The sequence below is a fragment of the Mya arenaria genome, chromosome 13 (genome assembly GCF_026914265.1).
Source record: "Mya arenaria isolate MELC-2E11 chromosome 13, ASM2691426v1".
Lineage (NCBI taxonomy): Eukaryota > Metazoa > Mollusca > Bivalvia > Myida > Myidae > Mya > Mya arenaria.
The window spans coordinates 27,384,219-27,408,541 of NC_069134.1; the positions used below are offsets into that span (position 1 = coordinate 27,384,219).

Sequence of the window (24,323 nt, forward strand, 5' to 3'; positions counted from 1 at the left end):
TCATATCCTTCGAACTAGCTAATATTGGGTCATTTTTCTTAATTAATCTTTTGAACAAACATCAAACAACCTTTGGCACATAATGTACTTATTTGGAAATTCTAAGAGTAAAATATTGATTATAAGATTTCTTTTCGACAAAATATATAGCATTTTCTGTCAAATTTAAAGAATTGAAATAGCAAATTTAAAGAAAATGAATTAGCTAATGCTTTTTGTCGAATTCTGATCATATTAAACTTGAATGAGTCCCGTTTCTCTATAATTGTACAGTACCCATAATATTAACGTTTACCTTAAAATATTTATTCTGACTGTATGACAAGGCCATATTGAAAATGATTTATTTTTGTTTTTTTAAATTTCTATTAATTTTAATTTTAAACATTTGGTAAATGGTCTAAACATTTGTTGTTGTTTTTTTAAACATTTTCGTGTATTTTGGTAAGGTCACTACGTAGGAGTATCGGCTAGTCCAAATAATTGTACGTTGACGGATTTTTTTACGATTTTTGATATGGCAAATCCTTCAGTAAAGAATCCCGTATAACACCTCTTTTGAGACTAGAGTATCGGCTTGACTATCGTACTGTTGTCTGCTTCACCACATGTACGGTTACATATTTCTTATAGCACGAACTATAGGGTAAAATAAAGAAATGTTTTAGCAATAAATATTAAAACTGATAGGAGTAACGTTAAACCAAAGGTTATGGCCGTTTACAGGTTCAGTAGATACAACAAAATGATTTATCTACATATGTTTATTTTAAATGTTATGCATTTCGGATACTGTTTTTCGGATGAAAACCTGAAAATACACATGTATAACACTTTTGATGGAAGTGGTCGAAATAAATGGGGCTTCATGATTATAAATGTTGCATTTTAAGTAAAGTTATTGGGAAACCCCTACTTGAGTACTAACAATTTCAATTTTGTGGATACATGTTAAAATTTATCATGTCAATTGTAATCTGTAATGCACCAGTCAATTGTAACCAAGACCCCCCAGGTCTGGGGAATATTGGGCACTTTGACTTTCAGTCCAGCCAAGCCCGGGTAAAATCCCCGTCCTGTGGGGACGAACTGCTTGCAAAATCCCCGCAAAATGCCCCCGCACCCCAGGGACCATAGGTAAGGCTCTAGTCTAAAATAATAGACATGTTATACGGGATTCTTCCAATCCCATTCCCCGCTAAGTATTTTTGGCACAAGGACAAAACCAACTCATTCACCCGGCACAGTGGGGCCACCTGGTAGGTAAAAACTAGTCCCATTTCGCTGGTTATATCCGGTATACATTGGACCCGGAGAGGGGGGGCGTGGTTGCAATTGACTGGTGCTAATATGAAGATTATTTATTAGACTGAACTAAGTGCCATTAGCGGAGTGACTGTAGGAATTATTTCTGACAATCTGTTTCTACCTTAAGATGGGTTATGAAAGGACATAGGTTGTTTTTAGGTCTTCCATATATGCCCAAAGTGGCCTTTCTATGTATTTGAACAGCTTAGGTGTTTCTACTTCAAAGCCATAGATTTAAGTTTCTACAGGTATTGTGTTGTCATAGCTATAGAGCCTCAGATAAATGTTTTTTTGGTTAAGGCAGCAACAACTGATGTAGTAAAGTAAACCTTGGAGGAAAAATGTGCTCAGTGTGGGTCTCGAACCCACAACCTCTATAACACTAGCTTGGCACTCTAAACCAACTGAGCTTTCCTGGCGGCTGGTTCTTACCCTCACACACTACCGTAGAAAAAAATCTGCAGGTTGAAATTAATTCAGAACTAGTGTTGGGAATCGGTTGCAATTTTACTATCGATGATCGGTTCCACTCAAGTAACCGATTATCGATAGTACAATCGGTTTTTAAAATACAAGATAGTACCTGAGTTGTAGTTTTATTTATGTACAGTATTAAACTCTTAATCATTATATGCATATGGCAGATTTCACGTTTTGGTGACCAAAAAGTTCCCGGCGAATATTGATTTTTAAAATTTATTGCAGATTTGTGATTTCAACATAATCTTTTACAGCAATTTCTTATCTATCATATTTTAGAACATTTGCAATGATTTATTCACGCATTTTTATAAAAAAAAGAATTTTGTATCACCATACCATTTGTGCTAGTGTTACAATATTGCCTTTTTTTTTTTAAATTTTGATCCAAAGAAGTATTTTGTCTTGCACTAAATGGTTCATTTATCTATAAAACAGATTGTACAGACAAAAAATAAAGATTGTTTCGTTTTTCTCAAATAAATTTATTGAAACAAACCCTAATTGGACAACAAGACAGAAAATGTTTTCTGCAAACATAGGTTTTCTTTTTATATCAGATCAGATAAGCTATAAACATAAATAATTTGTTGTGGTAATATAAATGTCTCTAGTATGGTGCAATTATCATTACCTTTGATATTAAACATATATATTATAAATTGCTAATTGCGAGTATGTGCTAGTGTTACCACAAGACAGAATGAGTAACATTAGCAGTATGTCACATTAGCAGTTGGACAGAATGTTTCACAACAAAATAAAATACAGACCTACCACAGACTATTTGAGCTTGATACAGTATAAAACAAACTATATAAATGATTGATAAACACAGTCAATTGATAATCACAAAAAAATCATAATAATCATACAAGATTTGACGAAGTTGCAGTGTGACAGACGTACACATTTTATGAGCTTCTACAGTTGAAAATAGTTTCTTTGACTCTTCATTTAGTTTAAATGTTGTTATAATGTTTTACTCATTTGAGATTTTAATAACCTGTTGTTACAATATAATTCTATTGCTTCTCATATAGTTCCTACTAGTTTTGTTCATGCTGATTTATAAATACACTGCTGACCTAAGTTTATATGGTGTCAGACTGAATGACGAATCCTGGAAACACTGTTCCCGCAGCAGTTTGATTAAACAATCTCGTAAAAAAATATACCAATCTGGATAGAATATTTTCCAATATTTTTTCAATACGAAAAACCAACAATAGAACTAAAGATCAGACTGTTGTGTGTCTTATAGGCCTAGTTTAAGCCTTTTAAAAGTGACCCTCCCCCTTTTAAGGCCTAATTTAAGGAAAATTTGGCATGATTATCCCCTGCTGTGCATCTCCTTCTAATCACACTGGTTTGACAGTAGGGGCCAATTTCCTGTGTTTACCGGTAGGTTTATCGGCTCAGGGCCATAAAGGGTCCATTTCTATCTTAAAATATCCCATACTGCGCAGCAGGATACTCAGATCGGAGATCTGATAAGACAATTAGGCAATTATGCACCAATCAATTGTAACCACGGCCCCCCAGGTCAGGGGGTATACTGGGGATAGCCGGGGAAAAGGGCGGTGTTTTTACTTTCCAGGTGGCCCCGCATGGCCGTGTGAGTGCGGTGGTTTTGTCTTAGTGCCAAGATAGCGGAGATATTGACTTATATAGAATCTCTGAGGTGCGGGGGGCATTTGGCCGGGGTTTTACCATCAGTTCGTCCCTGCAGGGCGGAGATTTTACCCGGGGTTTGCTGGACCGAAAGTCCCCGCTATTCCCCGGACCGGGGGGGGGGGGCGTGGTTACAATTGACTGGTGCATTAGATTAAGATCCATTTACAGAGGTTGTGTACATATACACAGTGTCATAAGAGATTGATCAGAAATCTTTACCCCGAACTGTATATGCCTACAGAGTGACATGAACACTGATCAAAAGATCTTATCATAAAAAAGTAGTGATGCAAACGAATATTCGAATATTCGATCGAACGTTTGGTATTTGAATGTCAAAATCGGTATTCGAATATTCGATGTTTTTGTTAAATTAATAAATTAATAAACTTTTTGCCTACAACTGTCATCTTCGTCTGTCTTGTTTTTACAACGATGGACCCGCAATGCCAGAGGTGTGAACTTGATGACACTATACACGCGCCATATCGGATATAACGTCGGAAACTATAAACAGTCCCCGTAACTCTGCATTTACTGGCTGTTATACAAGTGACATCAAACACATTCCAATTTTTTGGGCACATTTAAGATCGGCCTTTATACCAATGTGTTATCTTCACTGCTTAACAAGCTTGGCGATATTGCGCAAATCTCCTTGATGATTCGAAGGACATGTGCTAGTTATGTGCTTTAAACTGTTTTTCATGTTTCGATACAACGCTCTTGCGTTGACAAGTAATTGTATGGTTTAACGTTTAAGGATATATGTCCTGAATTGTTGTACAATACATCAGTCAAAATCGACGTTTGGCCATTGTTGGTGTCGTTTTCTATAAATATATTTCGTAAACATCAATCCCAGAACGAGGCTGCAACTACCACGTTGGCGCATATCGTCATTTAACCGGAAAAAAATGAAATTCCCCGATCTTTTTTTCATTGTATACAAAAGTGAACGCAGAGGAATTGATATAGTTCTTTTTTTTTGTTTAAAATATATCGTTTTTTCTTGGGATATATTCTGAAAATGGGGAAAATCAGATGCTAATTTGTGGAACATTAAGTGTCCGTCGCGTGTACCGAATACGACAAAGAAGGGTAACAGGGCCCTGGCTATTGCGTTAGTGAATATTAGTTTACTACAATTCTTAAAGGATCATTTTGGTATTCGAATATTCGAATATTCGATCGAAAGAATTACCGAATATTCGAATATCAATGTTGCTATTCGTTTGCATCCCTATAAAAAAGGCAAACAAACATCCAGAACTTTAAAACCTGTAACAAGAACCACCCCACCTGCAGTAACCTTGCATATAATCCAACCCGACACAGCAAAGGACAATTCTTATAAAATAATGTTTAATGTAAGTAAATTGCAACAGTCAAACAATTCAGATGATTTACACATCATCTTCTTGTCTTAAAGGGTATGGTTCAGAAAGAGATAATAAAATTATTACATACTTTCTGTTGAGATATGAGAGTGATCTAAGTTATATATGTCTGCCTCTAACACAAGAAGTCGTGGGTTTGGTTTGATCCCCACCAGGGGTACTTTCTCATTGCCTCACAAAACTAACACAATACGTAATGTTTTCTACCAAGGGAGCAGATTTGAGAGATTAAATTCACAGAGCTGTCTTCACAATCTTACAAACTAAAACAAAACACTCGAACGTAAATGCCATAAATTCAAACATTTAAAATTTTTAGCAACAGATCATTTTAGATACTACTTTTACTCACACTTCTTATTGTTTTGCTACATTCAAAAACAGTTTTGTTTGAAATACAACAAGAATACAACGTCAATTTATTATCTGTAAATCTATTCATCAGACTCCTTCCACATGGAACAACATTTAGTTCGTCAACTTGTGCCACAATACCACTGGTCATAATGCACCAGTCAATTGTAACCACACACCCTAGGTCCAGGGGTGGGGTTCAGGGAAAATAGAAAAAGTCTTATCATATCTCCAATCTGATAAGACCTGCTGTGCAGTTTTCAATGTTTTATTATGAAAATGGACCTAAACTGGGCCTTTAACTAATTTATCGTTATCACTGGCATTCAGTTAATTTAATCTGGGACAGTTTGAAATTGAATAAAAACAGTCACTAGATTGAACAGTTTTAGAAGCACAGAAACAATGTTCTTAAACTTTTATATACTCTGGGGGGGGGGGGGGGTTCAAACAGGAATCCAAAAGTAACACCAGGGGAGATGTCCTATTGTCCAATAGCACACATTGTTCTGTCCAAAATGTAACTCTAGCATTCAGGTGACTAAAATAAGGTAAAGATACAATATATAACACAAGTTTGTGTCAAAAATAAGATTTGTCAAATAAGAAACACAATGAATCACAAAATGAGCATACAAATATTGACTTTCATCTCAAGCATTCTCTCTTGGTGATGTCAAACTCTGCTTCTGTTCTATGTAACATTAGGGGAAAAGTCCTTTTGTCACATTAGCAAACATATTTCTGTCCCAATTATAACATAAGCATTCAGTTTACTTAATCAAATTCAGATTAAGTATTAAACAGTTAAGCTTGTATCAAAAGCATATAATGGATCACAAAAAACAAAACATAAATATGTGTTTTATAAAAAAAAGAAGGTTTCTGTCCAATGTAACATTTGCAGTTATGTCCATTTGTCACGTTATCAATTCGAGGACAGATTACCGTAACGTTATCACCATGCGCATTTGCCGAAAATTTAAGTATATTACAAACGAAATGCAATCATTTTAGATATATTATTGTTTTAATAAAATTTCTTGCAAACATTATTCAACAGACAAGAATAAAATACTTACCAGATGTTACTGAAAAGCATCCTCAAAAAGGTGGTATATTGGTACCGGGAAGATTTTCTGTCTTTTTTGTCCTAAATATCGGCATATTTTTACATTTTTTTACCTTATTTAACACAATATTTTCATTATTTTAATACAAATCACTTCTATTAGGTGTTCTTATTGGGTTGGGAAAGGCAATTGCTGTATATATGACGTTGACATGCAATAACAATAAATGAAAGCAAATGGGCCAAATAATTGCCTTTTTTGTGAAATCTGCCATATACCTTATGTCTATGATTGAAGTTATTAAGTGTTGTTGTATAAAAAATAGCTCATTTTCTTGCTCATTTTGGCTTTCATCAGCCATTTTGTTAAAGATAACATCTGAACACTTACTAATATTTTTTTTGATAATCGATTATAACTAAAAACTATCGATTGTCGCCGATTTCAGGCCCAACCAATCGATTTTTGATTATAATTGATCATCGGAACATCACTATTCAGAACTACATGTAAGGTTATATTATACATTTAGTACCTTGTTGGTTGCATGTTCATTGTAAATCTCAAATGCCAAAGCTCATGTCCATTTATTATTTTTAGCTCAGATTGAAGAACAATGGCAGAATATAAGGTTGGGGATCTGTCCAAGTTGTTTGGAACTCAACAGAAATCTGAGGCTAATATTTTCTCCAAAGCTCCAACTACAAACAACAAAAAGAATAAGGAGACTGAAGATGCTGTAAAAAAGACAAAGAAATCTCAAGGAGAAAATGTTAAGAAGGCCATGAGTTTTGAAAAGGTGAAGGAAAAGAAAACGGGAAAAGTGAAGAAAACGAAAACGGAAAAAGGGAAGAAAATCGAAAAAGTGAAAACGCCCAAAATTAATAAAAAAATGTTTGGGGCACAATTACGATTAAAGAAGAAGCAGGTTGGGCTCTGTTTTATTTTTTATATTGAATCAGTGATTCGTTCTTCCAGCAGTTATTTGCTCTTATAACCATTGTCAACTTTTTTGTATTTTATTCATCCTTGTATTTGTAATTCTTTGCTAACTGGATGTATAAAAAAGCAAGTTTTGAGATGATTTTAGTTTAATATGTGATATGATGTATTGAAAACAGTGAAGTCAATTAACACAGACAGTAATCACCCCAAGGATCTTCCCTAGCTACAAAAGTTTGTCCCTTGGTAGTTAAGGATGTGGTATGCCAAACACTGTTTGTATATTATAATTTCTGTTGTTTATTTTACTTACTTTTAGGACCGGAATTGAAAACAAACCAATCAATTTCATTTTTGGGACAGATTTTTTAGCCATTCTCGGGAACTACAATCATTCCTTAAAAATCAAAATCAGTCTAGACCGGCAAATTGCGGGTTTTAAGAAGCCCTGGTAATTATATTTATGGAAATGAATGTGGATTATCCAATGATAAATCTCTACATATTGGTTATTGAAGTTGACTTTATTAATGTGTGTTAAAATCATAACAAGATATAGATGGTAAAAGTGGATATTTTTAACCAGGGTTTTACAAAGTGAAACCTGGTTATTAGAATGACGAAAGTAGTTGTACGGGCGGGCTGGCGACCGACCGCGCTGGGTCAAACTCACCTATGAAACTGAATAATTTCAGTAAGGGTTGACATATCTTGACCAAACTTTGTCTATAGGAAGAGTTCATGGATACCTTTCATGGGATTGCGTTTGGGGACCCTAGGGTCAAGGTCACTGTTACTAAAAATAGAAAAACAGTTGAAACTGAATAACTTTAGTTAGGGTTGATATATCTTGACCAAACTTTGTCTATAGAAAGAGATAAAGGATACCTTTCATGGGAATGAGTTTAGGGTCCATATGGTCAAAGTCACTGTTACTAAAAATAGAAAAACGGTTGAAACTGAATAACTTAAGTCAGGGTTGTCATATCTTGACCAAACTTGGTCTATAGGAAGAGTTTATGGAAACTTTTCACGGGATTGTGTTTGGGGTCCGTGGGGTCAAGGTCACTGTTACTAAAATGAAAAAAACTGACACAGACTAAAGTTCTTCTGTCAATCGTTGAAAACCTGGTTTGTTGCATTGCGGCATTTCTTGTTTGTTTATGATTTGAAGTATTATTACATTTGCAAATATTTGTCTCTGTTTATGGATAGTAAATGGTGTAATGGTCTGTTTCAGAAAGAGGAGGGTGTTTCAGATTCAACTGATATCCCGAAGCAAGTCAAGAAAAGGAAGACTACAGCTGAGAAAGATGTCACTGAATCTAAACCTAAGAAAATAAAGAAACAGTCTATGGAGGACTCTGTTAACAAACCAAAAAAGGGTAGAAAGAAGAAAATAATGGAGAAAGTAGCAAAATCAGGCTCCGATTTAGACAATGAAAACGTTGGTGGTGAAAGAGACATTGATAATGATGTTGATGAATCTGATGAAGGATCAATTGATGGAGGAAAGGAAAACGATGGAAACCAGACAGGGTTCTGTCCTGCTGGGATTGTACACGAGTCCTTGGTTAAACACCGCAAGAAAAGGTGGGTTTATAGTCTGCGTGTTAATTTTACTTTCTTATGTAGGGCTGAAACATTTAGAGAGGATACTTGTTTGTTACCTTGTTAGATTGTAATACTGTGAAATCATTAATGTTCGTTGGGCATTAATGTTCGTCGTTTTCGTGGGTTGGGTGATCCACGAATTCAAGATCCCACGAAATATAAACCCTTTATTCACTTTTTCAATTGCCTTGTTATGTACATACTCTAGTATATTCTTTACAGAGGTCGCAGTTTACAGTGTTAAAACCTGTCTCACTGTATAACTTACGACCATTATTCTGTTAATATATTATAACTGCCTTTTACAGATGTTGAACCAAATCAATTAAATGTGTTTTATGCAGCAAATGACAGTTATAAGCACGTGGTTAAACGTGTGCTGTTAATGAAAATCTCCAAGTTTACAAGATGTGCGTGATGAGTGTCCATACTCGATTTTTTTATTTAATGAAATAATTAATCGATTACTAGTACATTGAAGGTTACTAAGCACCGAACGTGACAATATACGCACCTTTTCGGTGTTTTCACAGTTTGCAAAATTCTTAATTGGCATTCAATGGCTTCCCCTATCTGTATTTATGATCAGGGTACATCTTTTTTTATTACCTTTATTCCCAATTAAATCTATAAATGACATGGGTATATGCACTAATTGGCATGTCGTACCACATTAGCGAGTGTCATAAACCGAGTGACGTAGAAGACGGAAATCACGGGCCAGCGCGTGGATATTATGCAGACGATCTAGGACGATCGCATCTTCGATTTTTTTTCAAAATGAAAATCCACGAATTCAAGTACCCACGAAATTGTTTGTTTTCGGCAAACCACGAAATTTCATGCCCACGAACATTAATGATTTCACAGTATATTTCATCAAGTGAACACCAAATGATATTTTATGAGGGGCTTAATACTTGGTGTTTACGAGTTGAAATATAATGCAATCTTACATTCAATAACAAAATGTTTCCATTATATGCTTAATGGGAGAATGTGATAAAAATCATGATTTTTTTAAGATAAACCAATTCTTTCATCCCTAAACACTTTGAGGGTGCAAGGTGTTTAATGAAAATAAGGCACTTCATTTCCACCTTTTCGATATATTTTGATTTTTTTTAAAGCATTGGGAATATGTTTGAAGTTGAGCCTCAGATTGGTCAGAAAAGAATACACTTGACATTAACAATAATTGTGAGAATTGACAGACAAATCATTGATTACAGGAAGCAAGAAAGTGTCTCCGGTTCAGAAGACGAGTCCTCATCTCCGAGTAAGAAATCAAAGACGGAGGATGAGGAGAAGGAAAAACCATCGCGTAAACGACGAGACAGGCTTGCTAAGCCGACATTGGACAGAACAGTATTTGTCGGAAATCTGGCTCTTAATACTTCTAAAAAGGTACAGTAGATAGTGATAAATCTAACAGAATGTTTTATTAAATCAATAAAGTGAGTTTATTATTTAGTGGTGTGTTTACAGCTGATTTTAAATCTTTATATATTCATATTAAATGAAAAAACAAACTCTGAATGGATTTTAAGGAAAAAAAGCAGGACAATTTGGCAATTTTTTTACGAAATTAGAAGCTTTTTTCTCTTGCTGGCAGCCTAGCTTATAACTTGATTTAGCAATCATTTTCCCTGGCTATTAAAGGAACTAGACACTAGATGTTTCCAAAATCAACAAAAGCAGTATGACAAAGACAGTTATACCTCAAAACAAGACTAGAATTGTCAATACAAGCTACTGATAGTATGAGGCCGATAAAACATCATTTTACTGGGTAAATGGTTAAAATTATTGTCACTGAATGAGTCATGTGTCATAAGTGATGTAGTATGTCATTAATTAAGATTCAATTTGTTGTACACAACAATATAATTTTTGTTTTGTTTTTGAAAATTTTCTTTTTTTCTTTCAATTGTAAAATCTGGTGTCTAGGCCTTTTAATATAAATATGTTTATTTTATTTAATATCTTGACTCTTTTTTCGAATTTCTTTTATTGGCACATGCGAATTTCCAATTTGAGGACTATATATCATCTTCCTAAGAAAGACAAAATAAATCCCTGAATTATGATATTTTGACTTCAGTAAAAGTGACTTAGGCCAAAATAATGTTTGGGTTACGGTTACATTCTTTTCAAAACCAGGTAGGGTAGGTTGGCTGTGTTTTATGCCCCCTTCAAAAAAGAGATAAAGATTATACATCGCAGAATTTTCATAAAAAATTGCCCTGAAGGTTCACCATAATGAGAGGTCAAATGTTGAAATGATCTTTGTGCTAGCTATATGTTGACCATGCATTAAAGGATTTAAAAAAAAACAAAAACTTGCCACGAAGGTTCACTATGATAAGGGGGTGTGTCATGCACGAAACCCAGGTCTGTATCTCAAAAATTAAGGTTACACTTACAGGTTAAATTTCAAAATGAGTACTGTTGATAGGACTGGTATGGACGGAACCTTATCATGGCTGTATCTTGCACATGCTTCATAAGATTTTCGAAGAACTAGCCATGGGAATTCACTATGCTGTGGCGTAGTGTCATAGATTTCACATAGTGTACAACTTTATTGCAGTTACATGGAAGAGTATTGTGTCTGTGTCAAAGGCTCTTTCGATATGTCGCCATTTGGCGTCTAGTTTATATATATAAGGCTTTATCTAAGAACGTCATTGGGGAATGGCGTCAATGTCATCATCAGTTTAATGCTCTTTAGACTACATGTTAAAACACACACACAATTTTTGTATAGGAGTTTCTTTTGTCGGCGGCGGTGGCGGCGGCGGTCGCGTCCCATTTTCATTTGTCTGGGACATATCTCGTAAACTATTACTGGTATCAACTTGAAATTTCATATATGTAGATAGATCTCATTGAGGGCAAGTGCAGAGCACAAGAACAGTTACTCTTAAAGTTTTGTCCGGGGCATATCTTATAGAATATAAGAGTTATCAACTTGAAACTTCATATGCAGATAGATCTCATGGAGGGCAAGTGCAGTGCACAATAACAGTAACTCTTGCTTTCTTAGATTTAGAGTAATTGTTTTTTGTTCATTTTCATGCTTAATAGTTTTGTCCGGGGCATATCTTAAAAAATATAAGAGGTATCAACATGAAACTTAATAGCTATAAATATCTCATTGAAGGCAAGTGCAGTGCACAAGAACCGTCACTTTGCTTCCGTATTTTTAAAGTTATTGCCCTTTGTTGGCGCCCGTGTCCTGTTTTCACTTGTCCGGGGCATATCTCGTAAACTATTAGTGGTATCAACTTGAAATTTCATATGTAGATAGATCTCATTGAGGACAAGAGCAGTGCATAAGAACTATGACTCTTGCTTCCATATTTATAGAGTTATTGCCCTTTGTCCATTTTTATGCTTAAAGTTTTGTCCGGGGCATATCTTGTAGAATTAAAGAGTAATCAACTTGAAACTTCATATGTAGAAAGATCTCATGGAGGGCAAGTATAGTGCACAATAACAGTAACTCTTGCTTTCTTAGATTTAGAGTAATTGTCCTTTGTTAATTTTCATGCTTAAAGTTTTGGCCGGGGTATATCTTGAAGAATATAAGAGGTATCAACCTAAAACTTCATAGATGTAGCTAGATAGATCTTATTGAAGGCAAGTGCACTACACAAGAACCATAACTCTTGCATCTATATGTTTAGAGTTATTGCATTTCAAGCTTAAATTTTGTCATGGGCATATATCATAAACTATAGGAGATATCAACCTGAAACTTAATAGGTAGATCAATCTCATTGATGGTAAGTGCAGTGCATAAGAACCATAACTCTTGCCTCCATATTTTTAGGGTTATTGCCCTTTGTTAACTTTCGTTGTTAATTTTTGTCCGGCTTAACGTTTTGACCTTCAATCAAATGCCACCTACACTTGAAAGTTAAATGGCAACATCATTGTCTATAAATGAATAAAATGCCAATCCAACAGTTATAATGATGACAGTAAATATTTCATCAGGCGACACATCCGACCCCCGGAGTTGTTGTCTTATAAAAGTCGGCACTTTTTGTAGGAAGGGTCAAGTAACCTGTTTGGCCTTTTTGTTTTTCAAAGTTATAAATACTCTATGGTCAACTATTTCCCTGGTAAATAATCTCACTGGCTTACTGCTATTATAATTATTAATATCATCTGTAAATATCATCTGTATAACTATATTTATAATAAATAAACTCACTGGCTAATTTTTATTCAAATTTATTGAAATCATTTGTTTAACACAATCTATGGTATTTATAAATATTTAAAAAATGTTTATTCTTGATACTACTTGTCACAAAAACTCCAAATTTAGTGATTTTCAAACAATTTACATATTTTACATTAGTAAAATGGCATTACATTAAAGTCAATGTGGATATCAGCTACGTAAAAACTGATGTAGTATCCTGGCTGCATGCCAGATGGACCCATTGTCTCGGTCATAGACTTTCAGTGATCTGCCGTAGCACATCCAAGCCTGGTCTAGCCTGTTCTGAAATTCATAGCAGTGACCCAGCATGTTGAAGGCTGTGTCAATGTGGATATCCACTACATAAAAACCTGATGAAATAATCTGGCTAAATGCAAGAGGGAAACATTGTCTCTGTCATAAATGTCCAATGATCTGCCGTAGCACCTCCATGCAAGGTCAAGCCTGTTCTGAAGTTCAAAGCAGTGACCCAGCATGTTGAAGGCTGAATCAATATGACCATGTTCCGTCTGCATAGTGTACTCATGTAGGTTATGTAGTGCTGATTGTGCTCTCAAGGGTTGATGAAGCTCCCTGTAGGTGAGGTGTTGTAGGTAGTACAGGAATGGGATGCAGTCAATGACTACATTGTTCTTCCATATGTGAAACCTGTATTCATTTTCAATACTTCTGAGCATTTCATAAGTAAGGTGTTGTGGAATGCAGTTGATTTCTTCTTTTGTGAAGGTTATACACACCATGGTGTATTTCTTTTGCACCTCATTGGGTGGACAGAATACCAACTTGGTATTAAACTCAGTACTTGGTGTGAGATATTTCCTTCCTTTATGTCCACAAAACTGCCACATTTCTGGTCCCAGCAGTCCTTCGCAGTAAGTCAGAACTTCAGCAGCTTCCTCATACTGTCCACTGCAGTACAACATGGAGGCAAACTTTAACCTACTGGACATAAGGTCAGAGTCCGGTGACAGATGATATTGGTTGAATATATCCTGTGTGATTGGTTGTCCAAGGTAGATGCATCTTGAAGCCAGCATGGAGGCAAGAGTGTTGTGAAGGAATGGCGTCAACAGTGATACTACTTCCAAACTAATGTCACTTTGGGAATCAGACATACTCTGTAGAATAAACAAATGGCTTACAATGTCATCGACTGATTTATTTGTCACGTTTTCTTCAAAAATAGTTTCAAGCGTAAATAATTCTCTATATATCAAGTCTTCGAGAATATTTCCATATGTTTGGGCTTTTGTACATATGTTCTGACACGGTATATACTGATGACCTGAGTATTGTAGCAGTCGCAAGTTTATATTATCCATTCGAGTATAAAACAAACACTGCATTTCAGTGTTGATTAGAATTGAAATAATGCTGCATAATTTAGAAAGTTCCCAATTATTCAATTTCCCTATAAAAAGATTTACACCAGATATTGTAAAATGGGGACAGTATTTTTGTTTCAACCATCTTTTCGTTGTGGCCAAAAGTAAACTCACGCATTGCACAATGTTGTCTTCCCTCCATATGTCAAGAGGATAGTTTTCTATTGTAAACATCATCGCTGTTTTGATATGAAATGTGCTGAATCTGTCTCCAAACACAGGTTTTAGAAAAGTTTTTCTTATTATTTTCGTAAGGGTATATACTTTCACTTGAACAGGGCTAAAATCAAATATTAAAAATCGTTCCATCAATGAAGTTGAAAACCTCCACTGCCATTTTGAATACGGATAATTGGTCAACTTTGATGGGATCATGAATGCTGTAGATCTACACATTGTTTGTTTACTTGGGCTTTCAGTGTAGCCCTGTGGCACTAGGAAGACTCCAGTCTGTCTGGCCCTTGCCAGTGTGTCCGGTCTTGGCCAGTGTCCAGGGCGTGGTCTGTTGAACATGAACTGACACTCCTCCGGTAGCTGGTCACAATGGTATGCGAATACAAAGTCATGAATTTCATTAGGTGATATTGATGGACCATGTCGATTTATTTCACCAGACTCACTGTGTTGTCGTACAATGTCCTGTTGTTCAAACCTTGTATTGGATACTATAATTCTACCTTCCACATCCTGCACATCATCAGGACCTTCTAGTTGTTCTGATGGTAGCGGGCAGTCCCTTCTGAGTCTCTGCAAGTAGCAGTGTTGTGGAGGAGTGAGTTCATTCTTTAACACCAGCAGGTTAGGTTTTCCATGTTGCCAGTAACGCCTTTCAAGGGCAACGCAAACACAGTTTTCACAAAGCAAGTAGTCAGTATCAGATTTCATCCCTGCTGTTGTTGTGGCCTCAGTCTGGCTACCAAATATGTAATCAGTGTGATTTATATCACTCAACAAAAATCCAACATTCGCCATAGTCTCCGACTTCAGGTGAGTTCTCCTCCTCCTGTTAATCATCCAGCTGTTAACCCCAATATCCCCCATCACCCGGGACAATCTCAGGGAAAACAGTCTCTCACTCTCCTTATTGCTATCCATGGCTTGCTTTCTCGTAACTAATTGTCAATGAGTTAATGTAACAGCATATATCAATTGTGAGGAGGTTTCTTGTAAATTCTATTACATTACATGACGTAGTTTAAATTAGATTGTAGTTTAATTTCCTGTATGTGTATTCCAATTACTCAAGCTGTATAGCTTAGTTCAATCTGTATTTCTCTCAGATAATAATGCATAAATCAGTGGAATTGAAACTTTAATGGAGGAAAATATATGAAAGATTCACTTATTATAAAGAGTAATGCTAACAATAATATGAACTCTGCTGAATTGAGAAATAACCAAAATACATATTTTTTTAGTCTCTCTTCTCTCGTTCTCTATGCTTAGGCCTAAAAAAAAAATACATTTGGTTCGGGTTACCCGACCCTACCTACGGAATAGGCGCCGACCCTACCGTTTTTATAGTCAGTTTGAAAAAAAAATGAAAAACTAAAAAAAATAAAAAAAAAATAAATATATTTCGGTTTTTTTTTAATTGCTTTTTAATATTAAGTTTAAACCTTAAATGCTTGTACAGAAGATAGCTTTAACACCATTCTCCAATGATGAAAATTATATTCTTATATAAAACCTAATAAAAAAAAAAATAAAAAAAAATAAAAAGCCTACCTACCCTACCTATTTTTATGCCCCCACAAAGTGGTGGCATATAGGGTTGCCCTTGTCCGTACGTACGTACGTCTGTCCGTACGTACGTACGTACGTACGTCCCGAAGATTGTTTCCGATCTAATTCTTGAAAACCGTTTGTCCAATCCTCACCAAACTTTAAACACATGTTTGTGACCATAATATCTTGATCAAGTTCGATAGTCATGGAAATCGCTTTAGTCATTTAGGAGTTACGGCCCTTTTTTGCCAAAAATTCCCGAAGATTGTTTCCGATCTAATTCTTGAAAACCGTTTGTCCAATCCTCACCAAACTTTAAACACATGTTTGTGACCATAATATCTTGATCAAGTTCGATAGTCATGGAAATCGCTTTAGTCATTTAGGAGTTACGGCCCTTTTTTGCCAAAAATACTTCAAAAATATATGTTTCCAATCTAATTCTTGAAAAGTATGTGTCCAATCCTCACCAAACTTTACATACATGATTGTGACCATAATATCTTGATCAAGTTCGATAGCCATGGAAATCGCTTTTGTCATTTAGGAGTTACGGCCCTTTATTTGCAAAAAAAGACTTGAAAAATACGTCCCGAAGATTGTTTCCGATCTAATTCTTGAAAACTGTTTGTCCAATCCTCACCAAACTTTTAACACATGTTTGTGACCATAATATCTTGATCAAGTTCGATAGCCATGGAAATCGCTTTAATCATTTAGGAGTTAGGGCCCTCAGATTATCCTGAATAATCATTATGGCTTATTTTCTGTGACAAAAAATCGAAGTGGGGGCATCCGTGTCCTATGGACACATTTCTAGTTTTTAAAGAAGTAACCCTAACCAAACAATTTTTTTTTTTAGGCCTTAGCTTATAGCTGCATTCTCACAGATTGGCCGTTTTGACAACTTTTTTTTATTTTTTTGTCTTGTAACGAGCGAATTTATGTGAAAATACATGGAGACCAGTCATATAAGTGTGCTGACAAAAAATTAGATCGCAGATTTTTATTAAGGTTAAAAAATTGATGCTTTATATTTTTTGTTAAACCGTTTAAGTAAGGTTTTAAGCCATAAAACATTAATTTTGAAACGGAAATATGAATATCCGCGGTCTGATCTTTTGTCAGCAGTCCAGTTACACTGGTTTGCAGATATTTACGCAAAAATTTGCTCATTTTAAAGCTGCACTCTCACAGATTGGATGTATTGACAACTTTTTTTCTTTTCTTTTTTGTCTTGGAAAGAGCTAATATTTGATAAAATCCATGGAAACCAGTGATACAAGACTGCTGACAAAAACTAGATCGCAGATTTTTATATTTAAGGTAAAAATTAAAATTTCATGCATTTTTCTTAAACTGTTAGTAATGGTTGAAGCCATATTACATTAATTTTCGAACGGAAATCTGCAAATCTGCGATCTGATCTTTGTCAGCATCTTTTATCATTGGTTTGCAGATATAACTGCAACAATTTCCTCTTTCCAAGACAAAAATTAAAAAAAGATTTGTAAAAAAGGTAAATCTGAGAGGGCAGCTTTAAGATAAAAAATATAAAAAAAGTTGTAAAAACGGTATATCTGTGAGAGTGCAGCTTTAAGATATAAAATAAAAAAAATGTTTAAAAAAGGTATATCTGTTAGAGTGCAACTTTAAGATATAAAATAATAAAGTTGTAAAAACGGTTTAAACGGTATATCTGTGAGAGTGCAGCTTTAAGATACAAATAAAAAAGTTGTAAAAAGGTATATCTGTGAGAGTGCAGCTTTAAGATATCAAATAATTTTTTTTGTAAAAAATGTATATCTGTGAGAGTGCAGCTTTAAGATATCAAATTAAAAAGTTTTAAAAACGGTATATCTGTGAGAGTGCAGCTTTAAGATATAAAATAATAAAATGTGTAAACACAGTAAATCTGTGAGAGTGCAGCTTTGAGATAAAAAATAAAAAAGTTGTAAAAACAGTATATCTGTGAGAGTGCAGCTTTAAGACATAATATAAAAAAGTTGAAAAAACGGTATATCTGTGAGAGTGCAGCTTTAAGATATAAAATAAAAAAGTTGAAAAAACGGTATATCTGTGAGAGTGCAGCTTTAGATATCAAATAAAAAAGTTGAAAAAACGGTATATCTGTGAGAGTGTAGCTTTAAGATATCAAGTAAATAAGTTGAAAAAACGGTATATCTGTGAGAGTGTAGCTTTAAGATATCAAATAAAAAGATGTAAAAGCGGTATATCTGTGAGAGTGTAGCTTTAAGATATCAAATAAAAAAGTTGTAAAAGCGGTATATCTTTGAGAAACATAAATGTTTTGCATCAACCTATATTGTTCGCCCTTTAATGTTAAGATATTCAAGTTTGTGTAAAAATTAAACATTTGATAGCTAATACCTTCATGATCAAGTTGATGCTTTATCTGTGTTTACTCTTATTCAAAATATATACATACACAAGTATAACAAATATAAATTTTGAGTGATAAACCTTTAACTACTTACTAAATCATGCATTTATGGAAAATATGAATTACTGATAACAAGATAGTAACCGTGTATTTAAAAGCTGAAAATGCAAAAATATTAAATGATTGGTGAATGCTAAAATATTTACTGTGGTCTACTATAGTCTTATAAGGAAGACATACTGTGTTTTATCCACATTTCTTTCAACTTGAACTCGGCATCCTTCATAAGAACCATTGTTTTCGATATTTATTCATCGTTTTTGGAATATAAAAACAAGTTTTAATAGTGGTAAATCTTACGTGGGAATAAGAGTGCATCTTTAACTGGGAATGTAAAGTTACTAATTGTATCAGAGCCTAAATTACTTCATTTCCAAATTATGTTTTACCGGCTTATAAATTGTTTAGAGAAATGTATGTTTTTATCTGAATTATCACCTTTATAATGTCAACTGCTTTTAAATTATATTCATTAAGAATATTCTCCATTCAGGCAAATAGATACTTTTAATAATATCATTTTTTGAGCATTGAAAATAAAAAAAATGATGTTTTATTTACCAAAAAGTATAAGAAATACTATTAAAAATTGAAATTGAAATTAAAAACAAATAAAGGCCTTGATTTATTATACTGTTTCAGTGAACATATGTTTCTCGTTGGTTGTTTTTATGCGCCCGTTTAAAGAACGTGATGCTATATAGTTTCACCTGTGGCTTATATGCTGGTGGCGGCGTCCAGTATGTTGTCCTCTAGTTAAATTAAATAACATCTTCATTTTCTGATTAAAATCATTGGAGACCTTTGTCCAATCATTACAAAATTTGATCAGAATGTGCATGGGTATAATATATCAGACATGTTCGATAACCAGGCATAATTCTTGAGTCACTCCAAGTGGTCGCCCTTTTATTTTAGAGATTACCTAAAATCAGTCTTTTCCGATCAATAACTTTGGAAGTCTTTGTTTAATCATTATTAACCCTTTGCATGCTGGGTTGTCATCTGCTCAAAAATGTCGTCTGTTTTATTCTAAATTTCTTTCAATTTACTGAGTGGCAAACAGCTTGGAACCTGACCAGGTGCCAAGTTACTCGGTGTCTGGTCTGGTTCCAAGCTGTTTGCAAAGCCTTTAAAATCGCCATCAGCAGCCTAAGGGTTAAATTAAGTCGGAATTTGTATCAAGTATGATCAATATATCTTGGACATACTTGATAATAAGCCATATATATATATATTGCTTGAGTCACTCATGAGAAACTGACTTATATCAGTCTTTTTCGATCAATAGCTTTAGTATCCTGTCCAATTCATAACCAAACTTAGTGGGTATGTATATGAACATAATATCTCGGACAATTTGGATAACCAGCAATGTTGCTGGAGTCACGCAAAGGAATTGCTCTTTATTATAGAAATTACCAAAGATCGGTCTTGTCTAATCAATAACTTAAGAAGCCTTTGTCTAATCATCAGGAAGTTTTGTAAGAACATGTATAATCATATGATATCTTGGACAAGTTCACTAACAAGCCAATTTTCTTAAGTCACTCAAGTGTTATCGCCCTTTAATGATAGAAATTACTAAATCAGTCTTGTCCAATCAATAACTTCAGAAAACTTTTCCCAATCATCACTCAATCAGAATGTTTATGGGCATAATATCGCGGACAAGTTTGATAACCAGCCATATTGCTGCAACATAAGTCACTTGAGAGTTATTGCCCTTCAACTATGGAAATTACCTAAAATCTGAATTTTCAGATCAATAACTATCTAATAACTTACTAATAAAATTTCTGTTAAATAATTGCCATTTTTTCAGAATGTATTTGGGCATAACATCTTGGGTACATTTTTTTTAACCAGTCGTATTGCTAGAGTTAAAGCTCTTATATTATACAAATAACAGAAAAATCGGTTTGGTCCGATTACTTACTAGAAGCTTTGCCCAATCATACCCGAATATGGTCATACTATATATGTATGGGCATAATATCTAAGTAAGGTTTGATATCCAGCCTGTAATTAAAGGCGATAACTCTTGACAAAGTCAAGCAATATGCTTGACTTTGTCAAGAGTCATCGCCTTTAATTACAGTAAGTTCCTGAAATCAGTCTTTTCCGATCAATAAATTTAGAAGCCTTTGACCAATGATTACCAAATTTGGAAATAACAAATAAGAACACATTTCGTCTAAGGCACTGCAGAGTTATGATCCTTGTCTTGGCAACTACGTTATACACAGTGTCTGCCTTCTTATTTTGGCTAAACGTACAACCACTTATCACCAAACTTAACACTACTTGGACAGGCATATTTTGCGACAGTTGACACTTTTGTTTCTTTTTAAATTGAGAAACATAACTCAATTTGAACACAGTTATAAAAAACAGCATTGCCAAAATATAATCTTTAAAGTTTTTTATGCTCAGTTAGTGAAGTGCTTAGAAATGTTTCCTAAATTTATGTAAGAAAACAGTAAAAAATATATATACATGTATGTTGAATAATGAAAATAAGCTTGCATCTACTACATGTATTTCAAAATTTCCAGACTTTGGAGAAGGCATTCAAAGACTGTGGTGAAATAGAATCCATCCGCTACAGATGTGTGGTAAGTAAATTGACAAATGTTATATGGCTGGGCATATCAGCAGCAGTTTACTGATATTACTTTTTGTGTATGTGAATGATAATAATCTGACTTGAAGGAATGCACTACAGGATTGGTATTTTTCTTTGAATACTTAAAATTACAATTTTTTTGTAGGAATACATTTTTGTTTTTTTTCGCCTAGAAGCACAACGGACATTGTTTCATGACGCATATTAATTTAAGATCACTGTTGATGTCAAATAGCTTAGCTAAAGATCGCCTTTCGTACAATACTATCCTTTTATTTTATTTTAAAACAGTTTTGTGCATCATCAATTGTTATTTTTGTCATCTTTATGGGTTATTCGACCATGTACTGTACTTTATTCCTACTAACTGTCCAGTATTTAAAATATGGACTGTCCAATATAAAGGACAGTCCTTGTTCAAATAATGGACAGTAATTATTCTAATAATGGACAGTCAGTAGAAATAATAGTGTTGGATGATTAACATACCGTAGAATCAAGACGTGTGTTGACAAAGTTGTTTTTCTTGTATAGTGTAGAACAATGCTCTTATTTGAAGAAAAACGTCTTGAGAACCCTTTTTTATTTAGGTTAAATAAATAACTATAACTTGTTATTTTTTTTATAAAATCCAATGTCCAATGAAAACGTGACTGAGGTTTGTACAGCCGTAAGAGAATAGAAAGATGTTTATTTGTTGTAATTGTCCCTTAAACAGTAGAAAAAATATAAAATCTTAAACTTAAAAGCTTCTGTATTAAGCGAATACTGCACAATGAAAACACATTTTGTACTTGTTGTACATCCGTAGAAGTTAAATTTTATTGATGTCTTTGATTATTTCAAATAAAAACCGAAATATTGATTTACAATATATATTTACATGTAAATAAGCACAAAATTATTTTGATTTGCCTAAGAGAGTCACATGATTAGTATCTGTTCAATCGGTGTGGCAGTGTCCAATAAATACCGGTCGCCGATTGCAAATGTTTACTAAATCATCAGGTGCATCATCAAGTTTCCGAAATGAAAAGTAAAAAGTTGTCTCGGGTGCCTTAAAGATAGTACCATGAAATGGAAATAATGCTTAGAATTAGATAACAATATTCACAGGAGTCTATCTCTGCCTAGGGTTTGAGTTCATCAAACCTACTCTAAATATTTGAAATGCGATTTTGGTCTGTTGTCATTTCTGAGTATTCATTGATGTCTTATATTTGTTTAAGAATGAAAAGCTGATTCAGTGTAACGAAATTCTTGTTATTTTTCTTGTAGCCTGTGAATGACCCATCCGTGCCTAAAAAGGTGATTGCTATTAAGTAAGTACATTTATTATATATGCTTTCCGATGGTTTTTAGAGAGAGAGACATCAGTGACATTACAATATATTTCACTGTTTCAAAGAGTGAAAATATCCATTTGATAATTTATACTTTTGAAATTAAAGCCTTCGTTTTCTTGTGTTAAGGAGACTTGGCAATGTACTAGCTAATATGACATTTTCCAATGTGTTGTCAACTAAACATCTTAATGTGTCATCTTACATGTAAGATTTTGGTATTACATTGATCATGATATTGAAATCATTTGTTTGTTTGGTTAATCCGTTACTTTTGACTTTCAGGAAAGATTTCCACCCAGAGCGACACAACTGTGTTGGATTTATCTGCTTCAAGACCAACGAGGCTGCAGAGAAGGCTCTCGAATTGTACGTTCCCTGTTGCATTCTTAAGCAATTAATCAGGAAAAGCGTTTCTGTTTTAGTTCATCTGTTTTTTCGAAGAAATTTCGAGAAAAATGTTAAGGTATTGTTATAGTCTTGGTGCCATTTTATATACATCTTAATGGAATTGGGTAGTTATTAATACTGCTTTATAGAGAATTGTGTAAAAACTTGAATCAAGATTAGAATGTCAAATAACACAGCTTGTTTTTCCCACATCTATATTAAATAATTCACAATTCTGCAGTTCTTAGTACAACTATGTATGATATTACTTTCAGAAATGGTCATGAGCTGAAAGGTCTACATATTAGAGTGGACTGGGCTTCTAAAGACAAGGAGGTGGGAGGTTTATCATTTGAGCTAGTCTATATCTTAAAGTGGCTGATTTTTGCAATTTTTCATTTCCCAGGTACAATGCAAAATAAACCCATATTGAGTAAAAAGTGCTTCGCATTACTATTTCACATTTAGCCCCATTCACAGTTTTGCAATTACGCCCTTTTGACCCGAAGAATACGAAGAATACAAAAAAATTTACCGCTAAGCATTTTAAATAAGTTTCAACAGACAAGGTAAATTTTGTCACCTTATTGCTGTTTGCAGCGTTCAGCATTGACCGTATGAAAACACATGTTGGCGGTCATCTGAAACTTGTCAAAATTACATGCTATATTCGAATATGTGATATTTGCTTCTGTTTAACGATCGACGCTCTGTTCTGGCCATTATGTTAGTTTATATTTATGATTAATAAATCCATCGCAGGTTGAACAAGCGATGCCTCTTGAAAGATTCTCACTTCCCTATTACCTGATAGAAAAATATGCCAAAGAAATATGATAGTACAGTTTTGTTTATTAAACAACTCTAAACAATGACACTAGACATTCAAATATTGACAACATGTTTCATTGTTGACAAATGGTCTAGTCATATTGGTGTCGGCCTCTCACCGAAGAGGTTGTGGGTTCGAGGGTTAATGTCTTATGGCCTCTCAAAAAGGAATCAGTACTGGTTTCTGCCCATGAAACGGACTTGAGAGCGATTCATATAAGCTTTTAGCTGTCTATTCAATCAAGGCAAAACTTGATTAGTATAATGCAAATTGCACCACAGTTTTTTTACATTTTATACCTTTCATTAAATCATAATTTTATCTGTATATGAAAAACTCTGAGTTCAATTTTTGCGATCTTTTGCCGGAGATAGTTTGCTCTGTTTTCTGTAGCTCGTCATAATCTGACTCTCATTTATTTGGTCTTTGTTGAGCATTCATCATAATTGATCTATGTACATTGA

At 34.2% G+C, this 24,323-nt stretch overlaps 1 protein-coding gene across 1 annotated transcript in view; it reads left to right on the top strand.

Moving 5' to 3' along the window:
- Nucleotides 1-707: 707 nt before the first annotated feature.
- Nucleotides 708-24,323, top strand: part of LOC128215178 (uncharacterized) — a 28,168-nt gene continuing 4,552 nt past the window's right edge. The window contains exons 1-8 of the mRNA XM_052921890.1: nucleotides 708-726; nucleotides 6,893-7,220; nucleotides 8,475-8,827; nucleotides 10,081-10,255; nucleotides 21,224-21,283; nucleotides 22,573-22,616; nucleotides 22,923-23,006; nucleotides 23,303-23,363. Of these exons, the coding sequence (XP_052777850.1) occupies nucleotides 6,909-7,220; nucleotides 8,475-8,827; nucleotides 10,081-10,255; nucleotides 21,224-21,283; nucleotides 22,573-22,616; nucleotides 22,923-23,006; nucleotides 23,303-23,363 (1,089 nt within the window). The 5' untranslated portion in view covers nucleotides 708-726; nucleotides 6,893-6,908. The remainder of the gene's footprint in view (nucleotides 727-6,892; nucleotides 7,221-8,474; nucleotides 8,828-10,080; nucleotides 10,256-21,223; nucleotides 21,284-22,572; nucleotides 22,617-22,922; nucleotides 23,007-23,302; nucleotides 23,364-24,323) is intronic.